This window comes from Hyaena hyaena, unplaced genomic scaffold, assembly GCF_003009895.1.
Source record: "Hyaena hyaena isolate Hyena2069 unplaced genomic scaffold, ASM300989v1 scaffold_669, whole genome shotgun sequence".
Classification (NCBI taxonomy): domain Eukaryota; kingdom Metazoa; phylum Chordata; class Mammalia; order Carnivora; family Hyaenidae; genus Hyaena; species Hyaena hyaena.
The window spans coordinates 930,625-954,012 of record NW_024081304.1 but is presented as its reverse complement, the minus strand read 5'-3'; the positions used below and the strand labels follow the sequence as shown (position 1 = coordinate 954,012).

At 42.7% G+C, this 23,388-nt stretch overlaps 1 protein-coding gene across 2 annotated transcripts in view; it reads left to right on the top strand.

The window, feature by feature from the left end:
• The window catches only part of SLC9A6 (solute carrier family 9 member A6), a 54,984-nt gene that overhangs the window by 397 nt on the left and 31,199 nt on the right, over nt 1–23,388 (top strand). The window contains exons 1-9 of one of the 2 annotated variants that reach the window (XM_039217140.1): nt 486–565; nt 2,208–2,419; nt 2,572–2,796; nt 12,418–12,617; nt 14,493–14,570; nt 14,844–14,920; nt 15,468–15,580; nt 18,542–18,647; nt 23,025–23,166. In XM_039217140.1, coding sequence (XP_039073071.1) covers nt 2,272–2,419; nt 2,572–2,796; nt 12,418–12,617; nt 14,493–14,570; nt 14,844–14,920; nt 15,468–15,580; nt 18,542–18,647; nt 23,025–23,166 — 1,089 coding nt within the window. In that variant the 5' untranslated portion in view covers nt 486–565; nt 2,208–2,271. Of the gene's footprint in view, nt 1–485; nt 566–2,207; nt 2,420–2,571; nt 2,797–12,417; nt 12,618–14,492; nt 14,571–14,843; nt 14,921–15,467; nt 15,581–18,541; nt 18,648–23,024; nt 23,167–23,388 lie in introns of those variants that run through there. The other variant, XM_039217141.1, reaches the window with a different exon arrangement.

Here is a 23,388-nt window from a genome sequence, read left to right as displayed (position 1 = left end):
GTGTGTGTCTGTGTGAGAGAGAGAGAGAGAGAGAGAGAGAGAGATCGGCGGTGAAGAAACAAATAGCACCACCTGAAACAGCCTCAGAACACGTGATGTCCTTGGGTGAGATTCAAGTACTGATTAAAGGAGGAGATGGAAGGGGCAGCCACTGAGAAGGCTGGGTAATTTGTTCATAACGGAGGTCACTTCAGAAAGCACACCGCAGGGAGGGCAGTAGTGGGAGGATGGCAGATTGGGGGTGGCGGCGCCGCAAGAGCCACAGCACAGAGAAGCGTTGGGTTGAGGGCGGTGCACGTTCTAAGGGGAGGCAGAATTCACGGAGACTGGCCCACTTGGTAGAGTCATTGCCATCCCAGGATTCCTCCAGGAACTTTGATGTTAAAAGGTGACTGGGGAGGCGGGGCCACTAAGCTGCTGGGGCCTGTCAACAGAGGCGGAGTCCGAGGCTTGAAGATACTGACTGGCTTACTGTGGTCAGGCAAGCAATCTGGGGCTTTGGTCATTTTCAAGTTCCCAACACGAAGAGGCTGATTTGTACTGAAGCAAAACAGCCTTGGATAAGGTGGGTGGGCCTGAAGAAACAGGCAAACTAATTTGCTGGGCCTTCGGGAGTGATCAAGATAGGTCTGGGGACGGGGCAGTGGGGAAACTGGGAAGGAGCCTCACCTGGTCTTCTTGCCTCTCTAAAGTCCCGCCCTGCATGCACAGGGCCGTGTGGTTAGGCTGAGCCAGGGTGTAGGGGGGCCAGGCAGCCATGAGATTTCTTGGGAATGCTCAGACAGACACAAGTACTAAGAGGAGAAGCTGAGCTCACAGTCTCTGGGATAGTTCCTGATGCGACAGAGACAGAATTTGGAGTTGAACACCTGCTCTAGGTTTTATTTTGTTTGGTTTTGTTTTTCCAGCTCACTATCCTCACAGAACTTAAAGCGCTGGTGAGTGGGAGTGAATCCAAAATGGGGTAGCTTGGAGTTGCCTGGATGTTCTTTGCCTTAGCAAGGAGGGTATATGGCCATGAGATGAAAACGTTTGAGAATCAGGACCTCTGCTAAGCAGAATGATAAAATTGGATTGATGGTACCAGTAACGGTTTGCAAAATCTGAGAAACATTTCATGTCTGTAATGGGGGAAATGAGCTCATTTCAAAGAAGTTTTAGGTTTTGAGGGGCTCCTGGGTGGCTCAGTCTTGGGTCAAGCATCCAACTTCAGTTCACGTCTGATCTCACCGTTTGTGAGTTCGAGCCCCGTGTTGGGCTCTGTGCTGACAGCTCAGAGCCCAGAGCCTGCTTTGGATTCTGTGTCTCCCTCTCTGCCCCCCCACCCCCACCCCTGCCTGTGGTCTCTCAAAACTAAATGCACGTTAAAAAATGTTTTAAAAAAGCAGTTTTAGTTTTTGAGCTTGGTGGGGCCCTGAACAGGTTATGTGCTCGGTGCCCATCCGGTGGAGGGGTGAAGGGAGGGTGGCAGGTCAGGGTTTGGGTTTGCAGTTCATTCGCGTAGAGGTAGAGAGGAAAGTCCAGAGAAAACAGCCCGTACAGACTAAGGTGTGATCTGATAAGAATGGGGGGAGATACGAAGAACCGGGGATATTCTGGTGTGCCGGCGTGAGAGGCGAGAGACGGTGTCAAAGGTGACACCAGTTGGGTGAAATGTGCGTTGGGACAGCGTTCGAAAGGAGCATGGGGAGAGGGAGAAACGCACCACACCTCAAAAGATTTCTTCTTTGGGAAGGGAGGGGAGTGTTTGGAGCTCCGGTAGATTTGAGCACACACCGATTGAATCTTTGCGAGATTGATGAGTGTCTCTGCACAGGTCCTGACGCGAGAGGCGACTCGGACCTCGGGTGGTTTACATGTAAGGAAAACGGAACGTAAGGGCACACGCATATTCTTTGCCTTTGAGTCGATTCTTTTATGAACTACTATAGTGTTGTTGTTTTTCCCCCACTGGGGGCAGAGCAAGGAGAACCCGATTTAAATGAGGTGGAGTTTCAGGCGTCTCCCAAGGGGACAACTTCTTATCCAGTTAAGAGACACCGGGGGACAATATTGAGATGGGTTATGAAAGCTCGAGTCCCCTGAGTGCTATAAGAATAGGACCAAAGTAGACCTAGCACGATCGGCCTCTGCCTGATCACGCCCAGCTGAGGGTTCTTTCCAGAAGGCCGTGGGCAAGATTCAACAGCCTTTTCGTTCCTTGGCAGCACCTGAGGCTGCGCGTCCGGGGCTGGGGGAAACCCGTGCGGTGGAGACCCGAAAGGCGAAGGGATGGGGCCCGAACCAGCCAGGAGTGTCGCGTCCCCTTTAAGAGCGGCGGCGGCGGCGGCGGCGGCGGCGCGCGCTCCGACGGCTTCCCTGGGGCCCCGCCCCTTTCCCGTGAGCCCTCGGGGAGTGGTCCGACCGCGGGCGGCTGCGGGTGAGGAGCGGGGCGGGGGGCGGGGGGAGTCATGGCTCGACGCGGCTGGCTGCGGGCGCCCCTCGGCCGCGGCGGCGGCGGCGGCGGCTGCGGCGGCGGCCGCCGCCCCGGGGCCCGCCGGCTCATGCGGCCGCTCTGGTTGCTCCTCGCAGTGGGCGTCTTTAGCTGGGCCGGGGCTTCGGACGGCGCCGGCGGAGCAACGAGAGCCATGGACGAGGAGATCGTGTCCGAGAAGCAAGCGGAGGAGAGCCACCGGCAGGACAGCGCCAACCTGCTCATCTTCATCCTGCTGCTCACGCTCACCATTCTCACGATCTGGCTCTTCAAGCACCGCCGGGCCCGCTTCCTGCACGAAACCGGCCTGGCTATGATTTATGGCAAGTGCCTCAACCCATGTCCGCCCCCTGGCGCTCCCCCTTTCTCTGAACGCCGGCTGCTTCACCTCTTCTCCTGGCCCTGCTCGGCCTGTGGTCGGCTCCCCTTCTGAGTCCTTTTATTTTCCGCCTCGCCTGCCCCCTCACCCTCGTTTCTCTGCCTCGCCCCCCCCTTTTTTTATGCTATGCCCCTCATTTCTCAGCCTCACCTCGTTTCCTTGTCAGCCTCATCCCCTGTTTTCTCTGCCTCGCACCCCCTTTCCTTTGCGCGTCCACACCTTTTTTACTTCGACCCCACCCCCTTTTTCTTCCGCGCATCCCTCCCCCCCACCCCCGCCCTGCCGCCTCTGCCTCCCGAGCTCGGGACCCGAGACCTGGGACCCGGGACTGAGGATGGGAAGGGAGTGGGTGCGGTGTCTCAGATTGGGCTGGGGACTGGGGGAGGGGAAGACAGCCTAGCGATCCGTTTCTCCGGGGTGTCAGTTTGTTTAAGATCCGTGGAAGCTGCGGTAGGATCTCTCCTGCTCCGAATCTGGCGTTCCCTTGGAGCCGGAGTCCACCTTTACCCATCACCCCCGCTCTTGCTACGCCCTGTCCTTTTCGAGGTTGAGAATGAAAACCTCACTCCGGTGTAGCCAGAGAGAATATCTGAACGCGAAAGGAGCTATAAAGAAGGCTTAGGGTATTTTTCATGACGTCCTGGTTTATTGTACTACGCTTGTAATATCTGATTAGGGTACGTGTGGCCGACCCTCCTAAGCTCGACAGGCCGAGGTGAGGGCAAGGAAGAGTTAAAAGGTCTCCCAGCCGTGTGTTGTACTATAGGATGATCAGGACAGTTCAACCAAACAGTAATCAGGAGCACCACGCATATGCAGGATGAGGGACTTGCTGGTGACCTAAGGTTATTGACCGATCGTTGAGTAAATGCCTTCAGCCCCTGTGTCTTAGTGTGCTTTCTTTTTGAGATTTATTGATGCATAGTTATATTTTGGTCATAAGGAGAGATGGGCAAAGCAATCCATGGGCTCACAGGCGTTTTGGCCTGCGCGAGGCCTTAGGAGAGGAAAAGATGCATATTGCTGACGGTCTCAATGTGATCGTGTGGGTATAGAGATGGCTGAAGAGATGATGGTGGACACTCCTTTCCGACCACGAATCTTCATATAGAACAGGCTTACACTGATGAGCTGGTCGAGCTTTGTTTCGCAGACTCACAAATAGATAGAAGCATCCTTGGCACACACACAAAAAAACATTTCTCCATGGACCCCCCTCCCCCCCAGCCCTTTCCAGTAAATACAGACTTCTGGAATGTGCAGCTCAAGGGTGGCCAAACAAGGTAGTTGAGTGCATCAGGAAAACACATGAACTCAGGCTTATTTTTCATTTGTAAGGTAATACGATTCTAAGCCTGCGTGCAACTCTCACTGCTCCCTAGAATTCTTAGTTTGTAGACATATTAGCTGGTTTTCATATTTCATATTTTTTGCATTTGACTGGCAGCACCCCTTAAGCTAAACTGGCCAAATAAGCTTCGCATCTCTATGTAATTTCTTGTATAACAGCATGTGCATTTATAAATCAAATGTGCACATGATTTATTTATATTTACTGCTCTCTACAAACATTTGCTGGGCGGCCAACTATGTATGAGGCACAGAAAATACGACGAAATAGATCCCCACCTTCAAGGAGCTTTGCTATCTTGGGTAGACAGGTCATATAAAGAAAATAACGGCATCTTAAACTTAGTTAAATGCCCAGTGGGTATTATGGTGTTAAAATAAGGAACCGATCACAGAACTCTCTTTCCTCCATATGGAGAGAGAGTACGATGTAGTGGCTAAAGGTGCAAGGCTTTAGACCAGAGGTATGCTAATTTTTTTTCTCTAAAGAGCCAGATAGTAATTATTGTTGACTTTGTGGGTCACAGAGGTCTCTGTGTCTCTGCTGCGTTTTCTTCTTTTCGTCTTTTTCTTTTTACAAACCATTTATAAACCTAAAGAATGTAAAAACGGTTTTTTAGCTCTTAGGCCATGCAAAACCAAACCAACCCCTGCTTTAGAGTCAGACCTGGGCCCCTGTACCAGTGTGCCATCTGTTTGTAGGCAAAGTCCCTTACCCTCTTGCCCTGTCATCCGTAAATTGGGAAACATGATAGTTGCATTATTGGGAGGGAGAAATGTTTTTAACTAGTACCTGACCCCTAAGTAAATGCTCAATAAATGATACCCGTGATACTATTGTAAATTGCTCTTATAACTGCATTTTCTCAGGTTAGGCTCGGAACAGTTCTTTTAATTGCTCCGTCTTACAAGTTAAGAGGCAAACACAGTGTTGTTGTTGTCTTCTTCTTCTTCTTCTTCTTCTTCTTCTTCTTCTTCTTTTTTAATATCAAACAAGGACTTAGAATTGCCCTGGAAATATTTGCTCCTTGGTAGTTGATACCTTTAACCTCCTCGAACTCTTGAGCTAAGTAGAAAAGTGGGATTACTGACTGCATTTCCTGATGTGTCTGAGATAGTGAAAGGTGATGGAATACCTCAGTGTTAGTTATCTTGTGAAGGAAAAACAGAGGTAGCCCTTGGCGGAATATAAAGTAGAAGGATATTATCTGGGAGTCAGTTCTGGGCTTGGTTTGCCACGATTTGGCATTCTTCAGCCTGTTCCATTTTCTCAGAATGGCAATGGGGGCTATAGATCAACAGCCTCCTGGCTAACTCCCAAGTCCAATTTGAGAATAGATGGGATTGGGTCAAAGTCTTTTCAGTGCCGTGGACGTTGATGTTTTTAAATCCTAATTACTGTCTGCCATTTACCTTTTCTTATGACTCTTATACCACCATAGCTGGTATGTTAATATATTATTTTAAGACCTTTAATTTTCAGCTTGACTTCCAGAGGAATAGGCTCCTTGCTCTGGGGATATCCAGCCCTCCAAGATTCAGCCTACTGATGGGTTTTATTTCTGTGATGTCGGTTTAGCTACCTAAATCCTGGGAAAATGCTATTTAAAATAAACCTCTCCTTTATATGTTTGAGAATCAAGGGTAAAAAAAAAAAAGAAAGAAAGAAAAAGTGCCAATACGGTCAGTTTCTAGATTGTAATACAGCCTAATTGCTACGGCTCCAAACACGGTGCGAAAGCGCCCAAGTGTTCTGTTCATTGGGCTAGCTTGCTTAAGAAGCTTAAAAGTGAGTCACCATTAGTAAAAATTGTCAGGGTAGTTAATTAAGTCTGAAAAGTGATCACTCACTGTAGTGTGCTTACACATTGTATAAAAAGCAAGGGACAGGGAAGAAATATTTTGCCTGAAACTTAGAGCATCCAGAGTCCTACACTTAACTGATGTGATTCATCAGTAAATATCAAGTGTCGTTGACGTATGAGATGTGATGGGAAGTACAGATATGAGTCATTATCCCTGCCCACAAAGCAATTACGATCTAGTGCCTTAATAGGTAATGTTTATTGAGCATTATAATGTGCTCTACAAGTATCACTTCATTTAAAGTTCCTACCAACCCTGTGAGATGGGTACTATTATCTTTCCCATTTACAGGTAAGGAGATTGGGGCACAGAGAGGTTAAAGTGCTTAAAGTCACATAGTTTGTTAGTATTGAGCCAGGATTCAGACCCAGTCAGCCTGGCTCAGAAGCCCCATTCTTTTAGCCCGGAACCATATTGCCTTATATTGAAGAGATAAAGCTTAACAATAAAGATACGCTGGTTTATCATTACATCTGAGAAAACAGGAGGTCCAGTGAGAGGTTATCTACCCTAAGGCCACAGACTAGAACTTGATAGAGCCAGAATTAATACATCTATCTGATTTTCAAGCGTGTGCTTTTTCTCATACATCATACACTGTGCTGTAGTAAATTTCATAAGAAAGATCAGATATGGAGAAAGATAATACTTACAGTCATAGGGGTTTTGCAGGTGCATTGTGAGAGAATGGAGACCTTAACCACTGAAGCAGTTAGTGGTGAGAGTGAGGAGATGATTAGAACAGTAGAGAGGCTTTGGAAATAGAAAAACCAGATTATAATGCCAGTTTTTATCACTTAATGCCAAATACTGTTGGGCAAGTCATTTATCCCCATTTTAGTGATGAGGAAACAGTGACTGAGAGATTTATAATAGTGTCTACTGCATAAGGTTATGAGGCTCAGATAATATATGCAGAAAGAATTAGGACAGAGAGTGATTGATTCAGGGTGCTAGGCGAAAGAATCCCCTTGGAAAAGAGGTTGATCTTCCCCAAAGCGGGGGTTAGGGGAAATAGGCTAATGTTGACATGGAGAGGCATGGGATTGAGGCAGCGTACATCAGGTGGCCTATAGCTTCTCTAAAAAATAGGCAGTGAAATTGAGGATCTGAGAAGGAGGGTAAAGGTTGGAAGAGCTACTAAAAAGAATGTGCTAGAAGACAAAAAAAATTAAGCACATGTAAAACTAACCAGAGGCTGGCAAAGGCCTTGCCTTTTTTTTTTTTTTTTTTTTTTTGGCTGTCTTGAAGTTGAGTTAACTTTTAAAACAAAATCTAACAGCATTCTTCAAGAAGGAGATAAATGTTATATACATACATACACAGGTACACAGATATGTGCATATAAGTCTATATGTACATAGATACACTTGTTAATCTGTAGAAATTGTATCAGCGTTGGCCACACTTAATATCCCAATGATATTCTTCCGTATTTTTATTTTTTTATTTTTTATTTATTTCTAGGAGAGAGAGAGAGACAGCGTGAGCAGGGGAGGGTCAGAGAGAGAGGGAGACACAGACTCTGAAATGGGAGTCAGCACAGAGCCCGACGCGGGGCTCGAACCCACGAACCTCGAGATCATGACCCAAGCGAAAGTTGGACGCTTAACCGACTAAGCCACCCAGGCGCCCCTATTCTTCCATATTTTTGACTGTCAGAGGCTTCTAGTGTCGTAGCCTGGGAGAATGGGCTGAAATCCATTAGAAAACCAATTTCCATTGACCGTGAGACCTATACATGTGTTGTGGCCTCGGATGTTAGGGAGTTCTTTATCCCTGAGGGGAGTTCCAACACTGGAGGGTCAGGAATGTTTAGGAGGGGTGGGGCCTCTCTGTTCCATGAAAGATCTCTCTTTGTGGTTGTAGTCTTTGTTGCCTGTTAGTGGTGATTTTAAATTTCGTGATATCAATATTTTTTGTGCCTCTGTGTAGGAGGCCAGAAGTTTCCGCCTTATCCCTTTAACAAAGCACCCTTTTGTGCACCTTCTCTTGACTGAGAATTGCTTTAACTCCTTGATTCTGATTTGACCTTTCACAGAACCCCCATTAACTTGAACTGTCAACTGTATTCAGAGAAATTCCAGTTTTTCAGATGTCTGCTGCTATAATAAAAGGAGCTTGATTTTTTCCAACCTAAGTAATTATGCTCCTTGCTGAAGTTTTAACTGCCAAAGTGTGTGTTCGAAATTTGTCCAAGCGCTGAGCCCTCCTCAGGGCCCCCAGCGACATTTCAGCATTCAGTCAGAGTGCTGTAAAAGCTTCCATTCCTTACAGACAGGCTTCAGGACTTGGGAAGACTTTGTTCTGCTGTTGTGATTATTTGTAGTAGCTTAGCTATGATTTTTGCCCCAAAACATAAGGGGATAACTTTTTCTGCACCTCTGAATTGGGAGGTCTTACGGGATAGTAGAGAAAAGAGCTCTTTCTGTATCATATAGGCAGGATGACTGTGGACCTACAGCGTTTTTTCATCCAGGCTATGTTTATCAAACCCAGTTGATACCCACCTATCACCTTTCCATTTTGGTTTTTAGAGGCTGGGTATTTTCAGTGTACCTTTTATTTTTAAACAATTTTTTTTAAGTTTATTTATTTATTTTGCAAGACAGAGTGAGCACGGGCAGGAGAGGAGCAGAGGGAGAGGGAGAAAGAAAGAATCCCAAGTGGGCTCTGCGCTGTCAGCACAGAGCCAGATGTGGGGCTCGAACTCCCAAGCCATGAGATCATGACCTGAGCCAAAATCCAGAGTCAGATGCTTAACTGACTGAGCCACCCAGGTGCCCCCATTTAAAAATGTTTTTAAATAAATGTATACTTCTTCACTCATTTCTTCTACCTTCCACCCCAGCCCCTGTCTCTGGCAACCACCAGTCTGTTCTCTGTATCCATGAGTTTTGTTTTCTTTTGGTTTGGTTTGGTCTCCACATAGAAGAGGTATCATATGGTGTTCGTCTTTCTCTGTATGATTTCACTCAGCATAATCCCTTCCGGGTCCATCCATATTGTTATAAATGGCAAGATTTCATTCTCTTTCATGGCTGAGTAATATTCCAGTGTGTGTGTGTGTGTGTGTGTGTGTGTGTGTGTGTACCACATTTTCTTTCTCCATTCATCCATTAACGCACATTTAGGTTGATTCCATATCTCTGCTATTGTAGATGATGCTGCAATGAACATGGGGGGTCCATATTATCTTTCTGAGTTAGTGCTTTTGTTTACCTCAGATAAATACCCAAAAGTAGAATTACTAGATCATATGGGAGTTTTATTTTTAATTTTTTGAGGAACCTCCATACTAGTTTTCATAGGGGCTGCACCAATTTACATTCCCACACGAGGGCTCCCTTTTTTTCACGTCCTTGCCAACACTGGTTATTTCTTGTCTTTTTGATCTTAGCCGTTCTAACAGGTATGAGGTGATCTCATCATGGTTTTAATCTGCATTTCCCCATCTCCGTGATGCTTAATGATGTTGAGCATCTTTTTGTGTACCTGTTGGCTGTCTCTATGTCTTCTTTGGAAAAGTGTTCAGATCTTCTGGCCATTTTTTAATCAGATTTTTTTTTGCTATTGAGTTATTTGATTTCTTTATGTACTTTGGATATCAGTCCCTTATCAGGTATATGGCTTGCAGATATCTTCTCTTTCATTGATATTCAATCTGAAACTTTGTTAAAACCTTTTAAAAGGTTGAGGTCATCATACTGTGTAGTAGTTACTGCTGCTCGCTTTAAAAAAAAACACGTGACTGTGAGTTCCCTGGGAGAATGCCTCCTCTCTGCTCCCTCCTCACTTCTTAGCTCCTTTCCCCTCCTCCCATTTTATCACTTCCCACTCTGGCCTGGCTTCTGCCCCTGCCACTCCCTTACCAAGGTCACCTATGAGCTCCTCATTACCAAACCCAGTGGATACCTCTTAACACCTGTCTCCCTTGACGTTGCTGCGGCGCTGACTAGTTTCCATCACTTCCTCCTCTCCTCTTCTTACTCCTGTTGCTTTTCCTTCTTAGCCTCCTCCGTCAGCTGCCCCTCCTCTACCAGCTCCTTCATGTTGGCTATTAAATGTTGGGAAAACACTCTGGGTGTATATCCATAGTCCTCTCCCCATTTTATTTGCTCCCCAGGTAATCCCAAAGGCACCTGACTTCAGCCGTCTCCACTTGACACCCTGTACTTCCTTGAACTTCAGATCCCACATACTCCACTGTGCATGTGTCACAGGTACATCAAACTCAACATTTCCAAACAGAACCGTACGTCCCCCCCCCCCTTTTGAATCTTTTCCCTTTCTCACAGATGGCCCTGCTGCTACCTGTCTGGTCGCTCAGGCCAGCTTTCCCACCTAGTTGCCAAGTCACTTTGGCTCTCAGTCTCCCTTCCTCTTGGTCTACTCAGTCACCGAATTCTTCTAAAAGATAATGCCTTCTAAAAATCTTTTTCTGTCCCTTTCTCTGCTATCTTAGATTAAGCCCTAAACAATTAGTGCCTGAGTGACTTGCAGTGGCCTTCTGTCTGGCCTCTTTGAGCCTCCATAGTCTAGATCAACCATCTCTTTCTAAAATAGAAATCTAATGTCAAGCCCCTGTTTATTTATAACCCTTCTATGACTTCCTTTTGCTTTCAAGATGTGTAAACTCCCTTCCCCAACTTGCAAGGTCTTTTATGACTCAGCTCCTGCCGATCTTTCACACCTCAACTCTGCCACTTTATAACCCAGCCATACCGAGCTACATGTGATTCCCTGAATGGGCTGTGTTCTCTCGCTCTTCCATGACTGGATGTGTACTACTGTACCTCCTACCTGGAAGACCTTTTATTTTGTTCCCTTGCTTAGGTGACACCTTTGGAAAGACTTTCCTGTTGTCCCACTTCCTCAGGCTGGGTTAGGTACCTCTTTCCTGTTTTCTTGTATAACACCTTGTGCTGTAAGTGCTTATTTGGTCTGTTTTTGCTAACTGGACTGAGGACTACTTGGTGGAGGGACCTTGTTTCCATCTCTGAACCCTGGGGACCTTCTCAGCATAGTATTCTGTTCATTTTTATTAAAAGGATGGCTGGCAAGTTTATGTGAAAGGCAACAGGGAGGTAAAATGTAAGTGATCGTGGTATGCTGTACATCTTGGAGTTAAGCAAAGATCCAGAAGTTTGAGTTCAGTCTGCGGTTGAGGTGTATCTATACAGTGGAGTATTATTTGCCCATAAAAAGGAATGAAGTTCTAGTAAACAGATTAGTGATTGCCAGGGGCTGGGAGTTGAGGGGAGTGGAAATGACTGCTAATAGTATGGAGTTTCTTTTTGGAGCGATGAAAATGTTTTGGAATTGGATGGTGGTGATCAGTATACAACTTTGTGAATATACTAAAAGCCACTGAATCCTATGATTTAAAAGGGTAAACTTTATGGTATGTGAATTACATCTCAATAAAGTCATTATTAAATAGTTTGATCAATATAGGTTTTATTTGTGCACGCATGAATATCAATATTTTTATTCAAGAACAATTCTAGCAATATGTTGATGTCATCATGCCAGGCTGAGAACTTCTATTCCATGTTTTGATTTTAAAGCACATATTTTAAAATTAAAATCTGACCTTTTACTGGCAGAAGAACTCAGTCAACTACAGATATTTTTTTTTTAATATTTTATTTATTTCTAGGAGAGAGAGAGAGAGACAGCGTGAGCAGGGGAGGGTCAGAGAGAGAGAGTCACAGACTGAAACAGGCTCCAGGCTCTGAGCTGGCAGTCAGCACAGAGCCCGACGCGGGGCTCGAACCCACGAACCGCGAGATCACGACCTAAGCGAAAGTCGGACGCCCAACCAACTAAGCCACCCAGGCGCCCCAGATATTATTGACGTTCCAGTTTGTTAAATGTGTATGATTTGGCCAGCCCAGTACTGTAGGAATAACTTGAGAAATGTTGTGTGTTTAACAGTCCTATGAATTGATGGGTGGAGGGGGAGGCGGTAAACATTTCTAATGTGATCACACTGTCGGTTTGGGACACTTTAGAGCATATTCTGTGTATAGATAATTTGAAGGTATTTTTCATTTTGTTACACTCCTGACTACTTACCTGTATCTTGATTTAGAAATGCAATGATATATGCTGTACCCTAGGGAATGTTTTTCCTTCTAGTCCCACTGGAGTATATGAATATTGGACTCAGATTTGTGAAGTTAGTAATGCTTTAAAATGTAACTGCATTCAGTCTAAAAATTGGTTCTGAAGCACAGGAGACTATCATAAGAGTCGTGCTGTTAATCCAAAGGTATGTGTGGGGTATTAAAGAAGTAGTCTTTGTCCTAAAGAAGAACTTATATGGTCCCTTTATTTTTTCCAGGTCTTTTGGTGGGCCTTGTGCTTCGATATGGCATTCATGTCCCAAGTGATGTAAATAATGTGACCCTGAGCTGTGAAGTGCAGTCAAGCCCAACTACCTTATTGGTAAATGTTAGTGGAAAATTTTATGAATATACACTTAAAGGAGAGATTAGTTCACATGAACTCAATAACGTACAAGATAATGAAATGCTTAGAAAGGTAAGTTCTCACTTAAAGGGAATATTTGGATTTTTTTTTAAATGTATAACTACAGCAGAATGATTCAGGAGAAAAATTAATAATGAATCTTTAATGATTTTTAAAATAATGAGTCTTTTAAAATGGAGAAAAATCTCAATTAACAAATGTAATGCTAAGGAAATGGACATCTGTACATTTCATTTTCTGATTGAGGCCAAGTACGATAATCCTTTTTGTTTCACTCCACGATGTTTACAATTGTAATAAATGGTGACCAGTATTGACTTAAGCAGAATTTATAAGCATTTCTTTCAATTTGCAGATGGTCTTTAGAGTTTTATAGTACATTAGCCCATTGCGTTTGTTTGATGATACCTAAAATATGCCATTAATATTTCTTTGAATTTTTTCTTGTTTTCATTGTATTCTGTACTGAGGACAATTTAATCTTTCTTTGATTCACAATCTGGCGCAACTTCAGGGTCCCCATTCTGAGTATCAGTTCTTGTACCAGGCTATGCATAAGGCTTTATGCAGGAGGCTGTGTTGCAGTCTTACTGGCTCCCAGACATTCCTGGAGCTGCCTTCTCCTGTCCCCATCATAGTCCCCCCTCCCATGAAGCTTCTAAGGGCCTCTTTGCGCATGTCTCTTTTTTTCCACCCACCCTTGGCCATTTGCCTCCACTTTTATCTTCTGCATGGGCAGGACTTGGCTCTCATAGCTACTTGGTTGTGGTCATGGCCATCTTTAATGCTTTTTAAAATTGCATACGAACTTCATTTACTTTGCAGCAAGAGTTCTTTCGACCTATGGAAAATTTCAGTTCCTTAAAAGTTCTAGCACATGAAATTGTAGCATTGGTATGTGTGTAGCTGCTTTCTGTGCATGTCAGATCCTACTGTAGCCTCATGAACAGAAAGGAGTGTCTGTATTATAGGGAATAAGTATTAAAAGAAATAGGCTGTCAGGGCTAGAAATCTTAGTCATATAGAATCTTTTTACTGTAATATTATGCTATATACTTTTAGAGATGTTCCCTGTGCAAGAAGTCTGTTCCTTCTTGCCAGCAATAATGCCATACAATCAAATTTTGGTACCAGTTTGGGGTCTCTTATTTAAAGCAAAGATATGTTCATATTTTTCCCATTTTTAAGATTTTTAAAAATTTATTAAAAAAAATTTTTTTAATGTTTATTTATTCTTGAGAGAGAGACAGATAGAGTGCAATCAGGGGAGGGGCAGAGAGAGACACACACACACACACACAGAATCCGAAGCAGGCTCTAGGCTCTGAGCTGTCAGCACAGAGACCGACGCGGGGCTTGAACTCAAGAGCCCTGAGATCATGACCTGAGCTGAAGTTGGACGCTTAACACACTGAGCCACCCAGGTGCCGTCCCCCATTTTTAAGATTTTTAATGTCATAGAATTTTTTTAAAATGTTTGTTTATTCTTGAGAGAGAGAGAGCTACAGAGCATGAGCTGGGCAGGGGCGGAGAGAGAGGGAGACATCGGAATCCGAGGCAGGCTTCAGGCTCTGAGCTGTCAGCATAGAACCCGATGTGGGACTCAAACCCATGAACTGTGAGACCATGACCTGAGCTGAAGTCGGACGCTCAACCCACTGAGCCACCTAGGCGCCCCTAATGTCATAGTGTTCTAACACGCTTTCCACAGATATGACCTAACAGATTGCTCCGACACTGTCTCCTTGTCGTTTGGTTGACAAATAGAACAACAGCTCTCCTACATGAAATATTTTGCAGTTACCACAGTTATATTCTTGCCTTTCACCAGCTTAAAATTAAATCTTATTTCTTTTTGATAGTTTGATAATGTAATAACGAGGTCTCCTAAAGGAATTCATCTGAAAGAACTCTCTATTTTAACAGGTTACCTTTGATCCAGAAGTATTTTTCAACATATTGCTTCCTCCTATCATATTTTATGCAGGATACAGTCTGAAAAGAGTAAGTGCTTTTGTATTTCATATACTTTGAACAACCTTAAACTCCACAGGCTTTGTCATCTTTGTTGCTTCAGAAACAGGCAGTTCTTTCCAGGTTTCCCTCCCTTCTCTCCTTGCTGAAATTGATGCCTGTACAAAAATTCTTTCTCTTATTTCCTTTAATGAATAATGCATTTAATATTAGCAAAGCAGACTAGAATAGAAAGCCTTTTCTTTTTCAAATAATTGGTAAGTATTCTACCACACTATAACTTTTTTTTTTTTTTTTCCCCAGAGGCATTTCTTCCGAAACCTCGGGTCTATCCTAGCATACGCTTTTCTTGGAACAGCGATTTCTTGTTTTGTAATTGGGTAAGTACTTGAAGGTGAAACATTTTTTTATCCTTCAAATGGCGCTTTTTAAATAATGTGTATTCAGTTTATGCAGTATTGTGCTCCTGAGCGCGTCTAAGGACCTTTTTCTGTAAAATGTATTCACATAGATAACAAGTTGTTTCAATTTTCCTTAAGGCCGGGGTATTCCCAAACTTATTTATTTATTTATTCTTAATGTTTTATTTATTTCTGAGAGAGAGAGAGAGGCCGCACGAGCAGGGGAGGGTCAGAGAGAGAGGGAGACACAGAATCTGAAGCAGGCTCCAGGCTCTGAGCTGTCAGCACAAAGCCCGACGCAGGGCTCGAACCCACGAACTGTGAGATCATGACTTGAGCCAAAGTCGGACGCTTAACTGACTGAGTCACCCAGGCGTCCCGCGGTATTCCCAAATTTAAATGACATGAGTTAAATTTGGGATTAGTCACAGAGTACTACAGTAGGCCCGTCTTCTTCTTCTTAGTATATTCTAACTTCCGTAACCGTTACTGTTTTCTCTAACGTCGAAATGTGTTCATTGACCAGGTCAATAATGTATGGCTGTGTCACGCTGATGAAAGTAACCGGACAGCTTGCGGGAGATTTTTACTTTACAGACTGTCTGCTGTTTGGTGCCATTGTGTCAGCAACTGACCCAGGTATGTGTCCATGAGAGGGGAGCTTAAGTTCTTAAGTACTTATGGTGCAGTGTTTTGTTTGCAGAAGGGCGTGTGTGCTGCCCTTCTTTAGGTGTAGAAATCCTAAATTCCCATAGTACTTCACTTTCCAGCTGTAGAGGAAAAAACAAAATTTATGGGCCCTTTTGGCTTAAGCATACATTTTATTGTTATTTTATTTTTATTTTATTTATTTTATTTTATTACATTTACTCATTACTGGCCCACAGTTTGATGCTATTTAGATGAGGGCTCTCAGACCTTTTCTTCAGAAATTCAGGTTGGTGTCTATCTTTAGTAATTGCTTATTTGGTGAATATGAACTAGATTAGTTGAAATGGGTAATAATGGTTTATTCTTTCAAGCTTCTGGAAAACCAGTTCCTTAAAAATCTTCTGTTTATATTCAACTATCTGCATTTAAGAGTAAGAAAAACAGTTTTTAAATGATTGTTAGAAGGCAGCTGTGTGGGGCACCTGGGTGGTCCAGTCGGTTGAGTGTCCTACCCTTGATTTCGGCTCAGGTCATGATCCTCGAGTCATGGGATTGAGCCCCACATTGGGCTCCGTGCCGACCATGGAGCCTCTTGAGATTCTCTCTCTCTCCCTCTCCCCCTCTCTGCCACTTGCACACTTGCTCGCTCTTTCTCTTTCTAAAATATAAATATGTCTATATATCTATATATCTATAAATATTTATTTAAAAAGAAGGCAGTTGTGCCTCAATAAGTGTGATTTGTTCTCATTGGTGGGCCTTACTATACATGAAAGAATTGTTTTTATAAAGTTGGTTTTATGGCTATGAAATAGTTTTGATATGAGCACAGCTGGAGAATGAATGTAATTCTATGGAGTTAGTTTGTAGTTTTCCTAATACAGCACTGGTGAGCCTCAGAACTACATTCACATCAGGAATCTAGAGAATATGCACACTGGGGGCGCCTGGGTAGCTCAGTCAGTTAAGCGTCCAGCTTCGGCTCAGGCTGTGATCTTACGGTTCTTGAGTTCCAGTTCCACGACGGGCCCCGTGCAGACAATTCAGAGCCTGGAGCCTGCTTCGGATTCTGTGTCTCCCTCTCTCTCTGTCTCCCTCCCCCAGACCCCCCCCCCACTCACACCCTGTCTGTCTCTCAAATATTAAAAAAATTAGAGAATATGCAAGCTGAAGACATAGCAACAGGAATGTAGACTGCAGTTTTTGAACTATGGATGCAGGGTTTCTTTTACTAGGCTTTAGGGCCTTGGCAGAGGTTTGTTCAGTTTTACTTTTTGCCCTCGTTCATTTAATCATCTACTTTAATTGTCATCCAGCACAATTAAAGGTAGGATCTTAAGCTTATCTCTGAATTCCTGTGTTAACTGATAACACAGGGCATTATATATAGGAAGTAGGAAAATATGTTCTCTGCTCTCTAGGAGATGATTTTATAAAGCTCAGAGGGCATTTTATTTTTTTAAATTCTTTTAATGTTTTACTTATTTCTGAGAGAGAGAGAGAGAGACCGCGTGAGCAGGGGAGGGTCAGAGAGAAAGGGAGACACAGAATGTGAAGCAGGCTCCAGGCTCTGAGCTAGCTGTCAGCACGGAGCCCGATGTGGGGCTTGAACCCACGAACCGTGAGATCATGACCTGAGCTGAAGTCAGACGCTTCACCGACTGAGCCACCCAGGTGCCCCTCAGAGGGCATTTCAGAGAGGCATTTGTACGGTTTGGCATTTTTAAAACAGAAAATCAAATTGCTCCCTTACAGACAATAAAGGCTACCACCGTACTGCTTAGAGCTGCTCCCATTATCAGTATGCACAGGATGGGTTTTGCAAGGAGCCAGTCGTCTCTATTTTCTGCGTCCTTTTGGCTTAGAAGCAGGGTCCTCGACTGTAATGTCTATGAGAAATCTGAGTCAATTGGACTAGCTACGTTACTTCAGCCTTCCGGTTTTGTTTTGGTTACGAAATACTGCCTGAATGGTTCTAGCAAAACTGTTTTTCTGGTATTAAATTGGACAGTTATGCCTCTTCTGAGTTATATAGGCATTTGCCCCTGTAAGAATGGTGTTACTTTCTAATTGTTTACTTATTAGAAGGGTGAGCTGTAAATCCTCTTTGCAAAATTCTTCAGCAGTGCTTTTGCCCTCTTTTTCTCCTCCTCTCGGTAAGCTTTTGTATCCATACGTTTCAGATAAAATGCTTTGCAGTAGAAACTGCATCTTTCAAAATGCAAGTTTCCCCTTTTATTGGTTGGCATTTGAAAGGGCTCTCCCATCTCTGGTTATAAGTTTCTTTCATGTCTGCTTGGGTGTGTCTAGGGAGCGAGCTGTATGTGACTCAGCAATCAAAGTTATAATGCAACTTCATTCTCATCTGATTTTCTAAGAATTCTCATAGAATTGTTGCCCGGAAGAAGGATTTTTTTTTTTCATCTTCTCAAGCTGTAATAGTCTCATCATTGGCTTCTTATTAAATTAAATATAGAAACTATAATCCTGGTCATAAATTTTATCTCAACCAATACCAAACCTGTGCTTTCATTTCCTACTGTCTTTGCAAAGAAAGGAAATTTGCAGGAAGAGATGCTTTTCATAATACCCTTCTTCATCAAAGCTTAATGATTGTCTGGTCTGTAAGAAATTCTGCATATATTCTTTATGGAAAAGAAATCTACAGGACAAGAATATTAGCATCTGCATGACACATGTAGGTCAACTCGGTCCTCCAACTTAGTTTCAGCTGTTTGTAAGGTAAAGGAAATATTGCAGGTGCACAATTAGGGAAAAGGGAAGTATCGACAGGAACTTACCTCATCTTTAATACGGTAAGCTAATGTTTATGGGGATTGGATCCTAGGAGGAAGAGACGAATTTCTAAGTAACCATTATAGTCATGTACGGAGGGGACTGTTATGTTTGTAATAACTAAATATTCCTCTGACGCTTTCTACTTGCTAGTGACTGTCCTTGCCATATTCCACGAGCTTCAAGTGGATGTTGAACTCTATGCACTTCTTTTTGGGGAGAGTGTCCTCAATGATGCTGTTGCCATAGTGCTGTCTTCGTAAGTGTTCTTTTTTCTTATTATATCCTGTATAGTCAATGTTGGGTACTAGGAACCACAAGTTACTTATTGAATGAAGTGCATTATGAATGCAGACATTTGAAAGAATGAAGCTTTTTATTTTTCCTCTTAAAGAAATGCATACTTACAGACAAGATGGAAAATTCGAGAAAGAACAAATGATATGTCCTCCTCACACCTAAAGACAGTTACTATAAAGATTCGAGGACATTGCCTTTTATTCTTGTTTTCTAGCCACGCTGTTTTTACAGAGTTGTGATTATGGTGTGTGTATAATTTTTTATTCTTTTTTAACATTATAATACGAACATTTCTCTTTTAATTAAATTAAAATTTTGGAACAGATAATATATTTATGTGGTTCAAAAATCAAAACTGTACAGAGAGGTGACATAGAAACCTCATGGCCTTACTCTTGTTCTCATCCACCTGTCCCCCCAGCCCCTGATATGTAACCATTTTTACTGAGTTCTTGTGTGTCTTCCTATGTCTTTATACAAATGCAAACAAACGCATGAATAAATATTCTTACTTGACTCTTGTTCTTATTTTCAAAGCATGATAAATATATTCGATACTAGCTTTCTCTCATACAACTGTATCCTGGAGATCTTTCCATGTCCATACAGAGGGTTTTCTCAATCTATGTACTGTACTATGAATTGTATAAAGTTTATTTAATCAGTCTCCTATTGCTGGAAACTTAAGAGTTTTCAATCCTTTGCTATCCCAAGCAGTGCTACAGTGATTAACCTTGAACTCACCTGTTTTATACATACAGTGGTATATTAGTAGGATAATTTTCGAGAAGTGAGATTAGCATGTTAAAGGGTAAATACATTTGTAATTTTGTTAGACCTTGCTAAATCGCCTGTCAAAGAGATTATGCCATTTTGCACTTCAACCACTGAATTATGGGAGCGCCTGCTTCCTCATAGCTTCACCAACAGAATATTTGTCAAACTTTTGTGTTTTTGCCAATTTGATGATTGAGCAATCCCTCGTTGTAGTTCCATTTGGGTTCCTCTTATTTAACATAAGCATTGCAGAAACACTTGTTAATTTTTAGAAGGGTCCGTTAATGCTCTTTTTAAAGACAGTTACTGAAACGAGCAATATTTTAATCTACTTTCAGGAATTACTATGTGTGTTATGAGAAGGTGTTTGCGGGTGAAGGAGTCTGAACCTCTGAGGAACTCAGTCCTGCCCACCTGCTCCTGCTAAGCGACTCTCTAGCCCTCTGGACAGTTGCCTTTACTCCAGACCATCTAGTGGCTGGAGGCTGGGGATTGGGGGTTGCTCAGTATCCTTCAATGCATGGGACGGCATTCGCCACCCGACAGATAATTCTCTGGCCCCAAATAGCAATAGTGCCGGGACCGAGAGACCCTGGTGTTCTAACCAAGGTCACTTGTACATTGTCGCTAACCATTGAAACTAGTACCACCTCCTCTTTTGTATTCTATCTTGTGTCATTATTTATGATAATAAAATTAATATGGATTCGTAACCAAAATTTCAAAGTATTTAACTTAGAAAGGAGAAAAATTACTGAAATTTCAGCTCTCAGAAATAACCACTGTTTAAGTTTTCATCCAGACTTCTCCTTTAGGATAGTAACATATGTATAAATGTAGTAATAATTTTAAGCAAACAAAGGCATAGTATTAAACATATTCATCTGTAACTTGTTTTTCTCGTTTGGACATTTTACTATATTATTTCTATGATCCTATTGTATGGATACACCAGAAATTCACCTCTCCTGTCCCCTGTTGATTAATGTGTCGTGTTTTCTATTATTGTATTATTGTGAATGGCACTGCAGTGCACATATTTATGTGTAAATCTCTATGAATCATTATGAGTACTTCTGTAGGCTATTTTTTAGAGGTAGAATTTCTGGGTGGCCCAGTCAGTTAAGCGTCTGGCCCTTGGTTTCGGCTCAGGTCATGATCTCACGGTTTGTGAGTTCAAGCTCTGCATTGGGCTCTGTGCTGACAGTGTGAGCCTGCTTGGGATTCTCTCTCTCCCTCTCTATCTGCCCCTCCCCCCACCCCAGGATAAATGACTAAAGTTAAAAAAAAATTTTTTTAAAAGAAGTAGAATTTCTAGGCCAATGGATATGATCAATAAAACATTGAGAGAGATAGTCCTATTTCCCTCTGAAAACAGATCTACTTGAAAGTTGCACAACATGTGAAAGGAGCCGTAGGTATAGTAATACCCAGTTTCCAGGGATGTAACACAAGAAAATAGTCCAAAATTTGTAAAAAGTGCAAATATGCTCTTTCACATTTTTGTTTAGGAAAAATATTAGAAGCAACTTTTAAATATCTAACGGTGGGAAAATAGTTAAACAAATTGTTAAATCCATCTGGACCATTTTTGAAGTCTTAAAAACCATGGTTAGAGAGACTAATAATTTATGTCATTGTCAGATGAAGAAGCAGAATTAAAAACCATATATTCCCTATAATTACAACTAAATGTGAAATAGCACACATGTAACAGGAAGAGGGGAAAGAAATATAGAAGGCAAATAAGACAGCTCTGTCCAGGCAGTAGAATGAAGGAATGATTTTTCCCCCTAAATTGTATATTGTATTACTTTTGGGATTAAAAAAGGTATTTATAGGGGCACCTGGGTGGCTCAGTCAGTTGAGCGTCTGACTTCAGCTCACAGTCGATGGGTTCGAGCCCCATGTCAGGCTGTGTGCTGACAGCTCAGAGCCTGGAGCCTGCTTCAGATTCTGTGTATCTCTCTCTGCCCCTTCCCTGCTCACGCTCTCTGTTTCTCTCTCTCTCTCTCTCAAAAATGAATAAGCATTAAATATTTAAAGTATTTATAAAAATATTGCTGCCTCAAGATAAAATATTTGTGGAAGAGATGAGTTACGATTTCAATTCGGAGGCCAGCATTAGATAAGAAAAAATAAGCCTCTTCTCTGTTCTCAGCCTACCATGCTCTCGTGTGTTCTTGTACATTTTAGTGATTAAAGAACAAAATAATGACTAGTGTGAGTCTTGAAGTTACATGAACGAATCCACGGAAAGCAGTCTTGGGAGGCATGGCATAGATATTTTGTTCCAGCCAGCATTTTGAAAACTGTCACCAGAGAGAAAGAAAGTTGTAGCAGCAAGAGCCTTTCTCTTCTCCAGCTAGCTGCTACATTTTCCTGTTACTGTGTGGTCAAATCTCATTTGTGTTGGTGAGGCCTTTTATGTATAGGTAAGATAGCATGACATTAGAGGCCATTTCTTATTTATTAAATATTTTTTTTAACCTAACTGGGGAGGTATGAAAAGAACTTGGTGTACATGGCATAGCAAGCCCATTTTGCAGCCTTGAATCTTAAAGAAAACATGGCAGTAACCACAGGGAGAATTCATTATTTTCCTAGGAACGTGTTTTTTCTCCTTCTTTTCTTTGACGTGACTTATAAAATATCTTTGGGTCTAGACTTTTTATAAAAACACTGGGACCTCAATTAACTGAGATGAGAACTGACTTAGTAATGGCAGGGTACTCTCACCAGACACCTGCTGGCAACTGTGATTTTCTCAGCCATTTCTATTTCCTGGGGTGGCTCTTCTAAAAAGAAGCATTTTTAGACCAGGTTTGGACTGTAAGTTCAAGATGGAGGGTGTCTCCCATAATTGCCAGTCTTGGCCTGTTCCAGAGTGACTTTCTTTCAGAAGTTTGAGGTGGAGACCCAGCCGGGCAAGCTAAAAGTATTGTCAAGTGGATTTTAATTCTTTGGATGGACTTTCAGGCCCATTTGCCTGTAAAAGTCCATTTCAGTGAGTGAATGGATGTTAGGCATTGGGCCCATTCTGGTATTCTAAAAGTCGACAGGGAGAACAAAATGTGACCTGGTTGAGTATTGAGCAGTATTATTTATATTCTTATCCCTCTGCTGGGAATCAGTGGAATTTTTCATTAGTTTGTTCACATTAGGGTGTGAGGGCTTGTAGGCACTCAGTGCTAGTAAGTCTTAAATAGACTCATAAAAGACTAGTGCCGCACAGGATGTTGTCCCTGGGAAAGAAGGCTTGGTGCAGCTTCACAGAGAGCCCCTTAAAATGTTCTGTCTCCTGAAGTGGTCCTTTACGTAAAAGTGGAGTTTTCTTGCTAGTTGGACCCACCAAGGGTGTTTTAGTAACCTTTTGTCCTTGTTTTGGCAATTGGAATAGAAAGTTTTTGTTCTCTCCCCGCCAACCCCTGCCCGGACCCCAATTTCATCTTTTGAACCCTACTACACCAGATGATGTATTTATTTATTTATTTATTGTTTTAGATCGTTTTTAAAGTAAAAGCTGCTTCCAGAAGTAAAAACAGTGTCTCTTTTATAGCTCAATAGTGGCATACCAGCCAGCCGGAGACAACAGCCACACCTTTGATGTCACAGCCATGTTCAAGTCTATCGGGATCTTCCTTGGGATCTTCAGTGGATCTTTCGCAATGGGTGCCGCTACTGGCGTGGTGACAGCTTTAATATCCTTTTACTGATTTTCCCTATTAATGCAACAAAGTGGTTGAATTACTGTATTCTACGGTCTCCTAAATTCCGTAATTGTCCTTGTGTTCTAATTAGTAACCTTATAGCCTTCAAGCACTTGGCTTGAAAACATTAGGCAATCATCTTTAGTGACAATTTAATTAAAGGAATTTCATCGCTTTGCATTTGGCTCCATGCCCTCAAACCTTCACTACAAA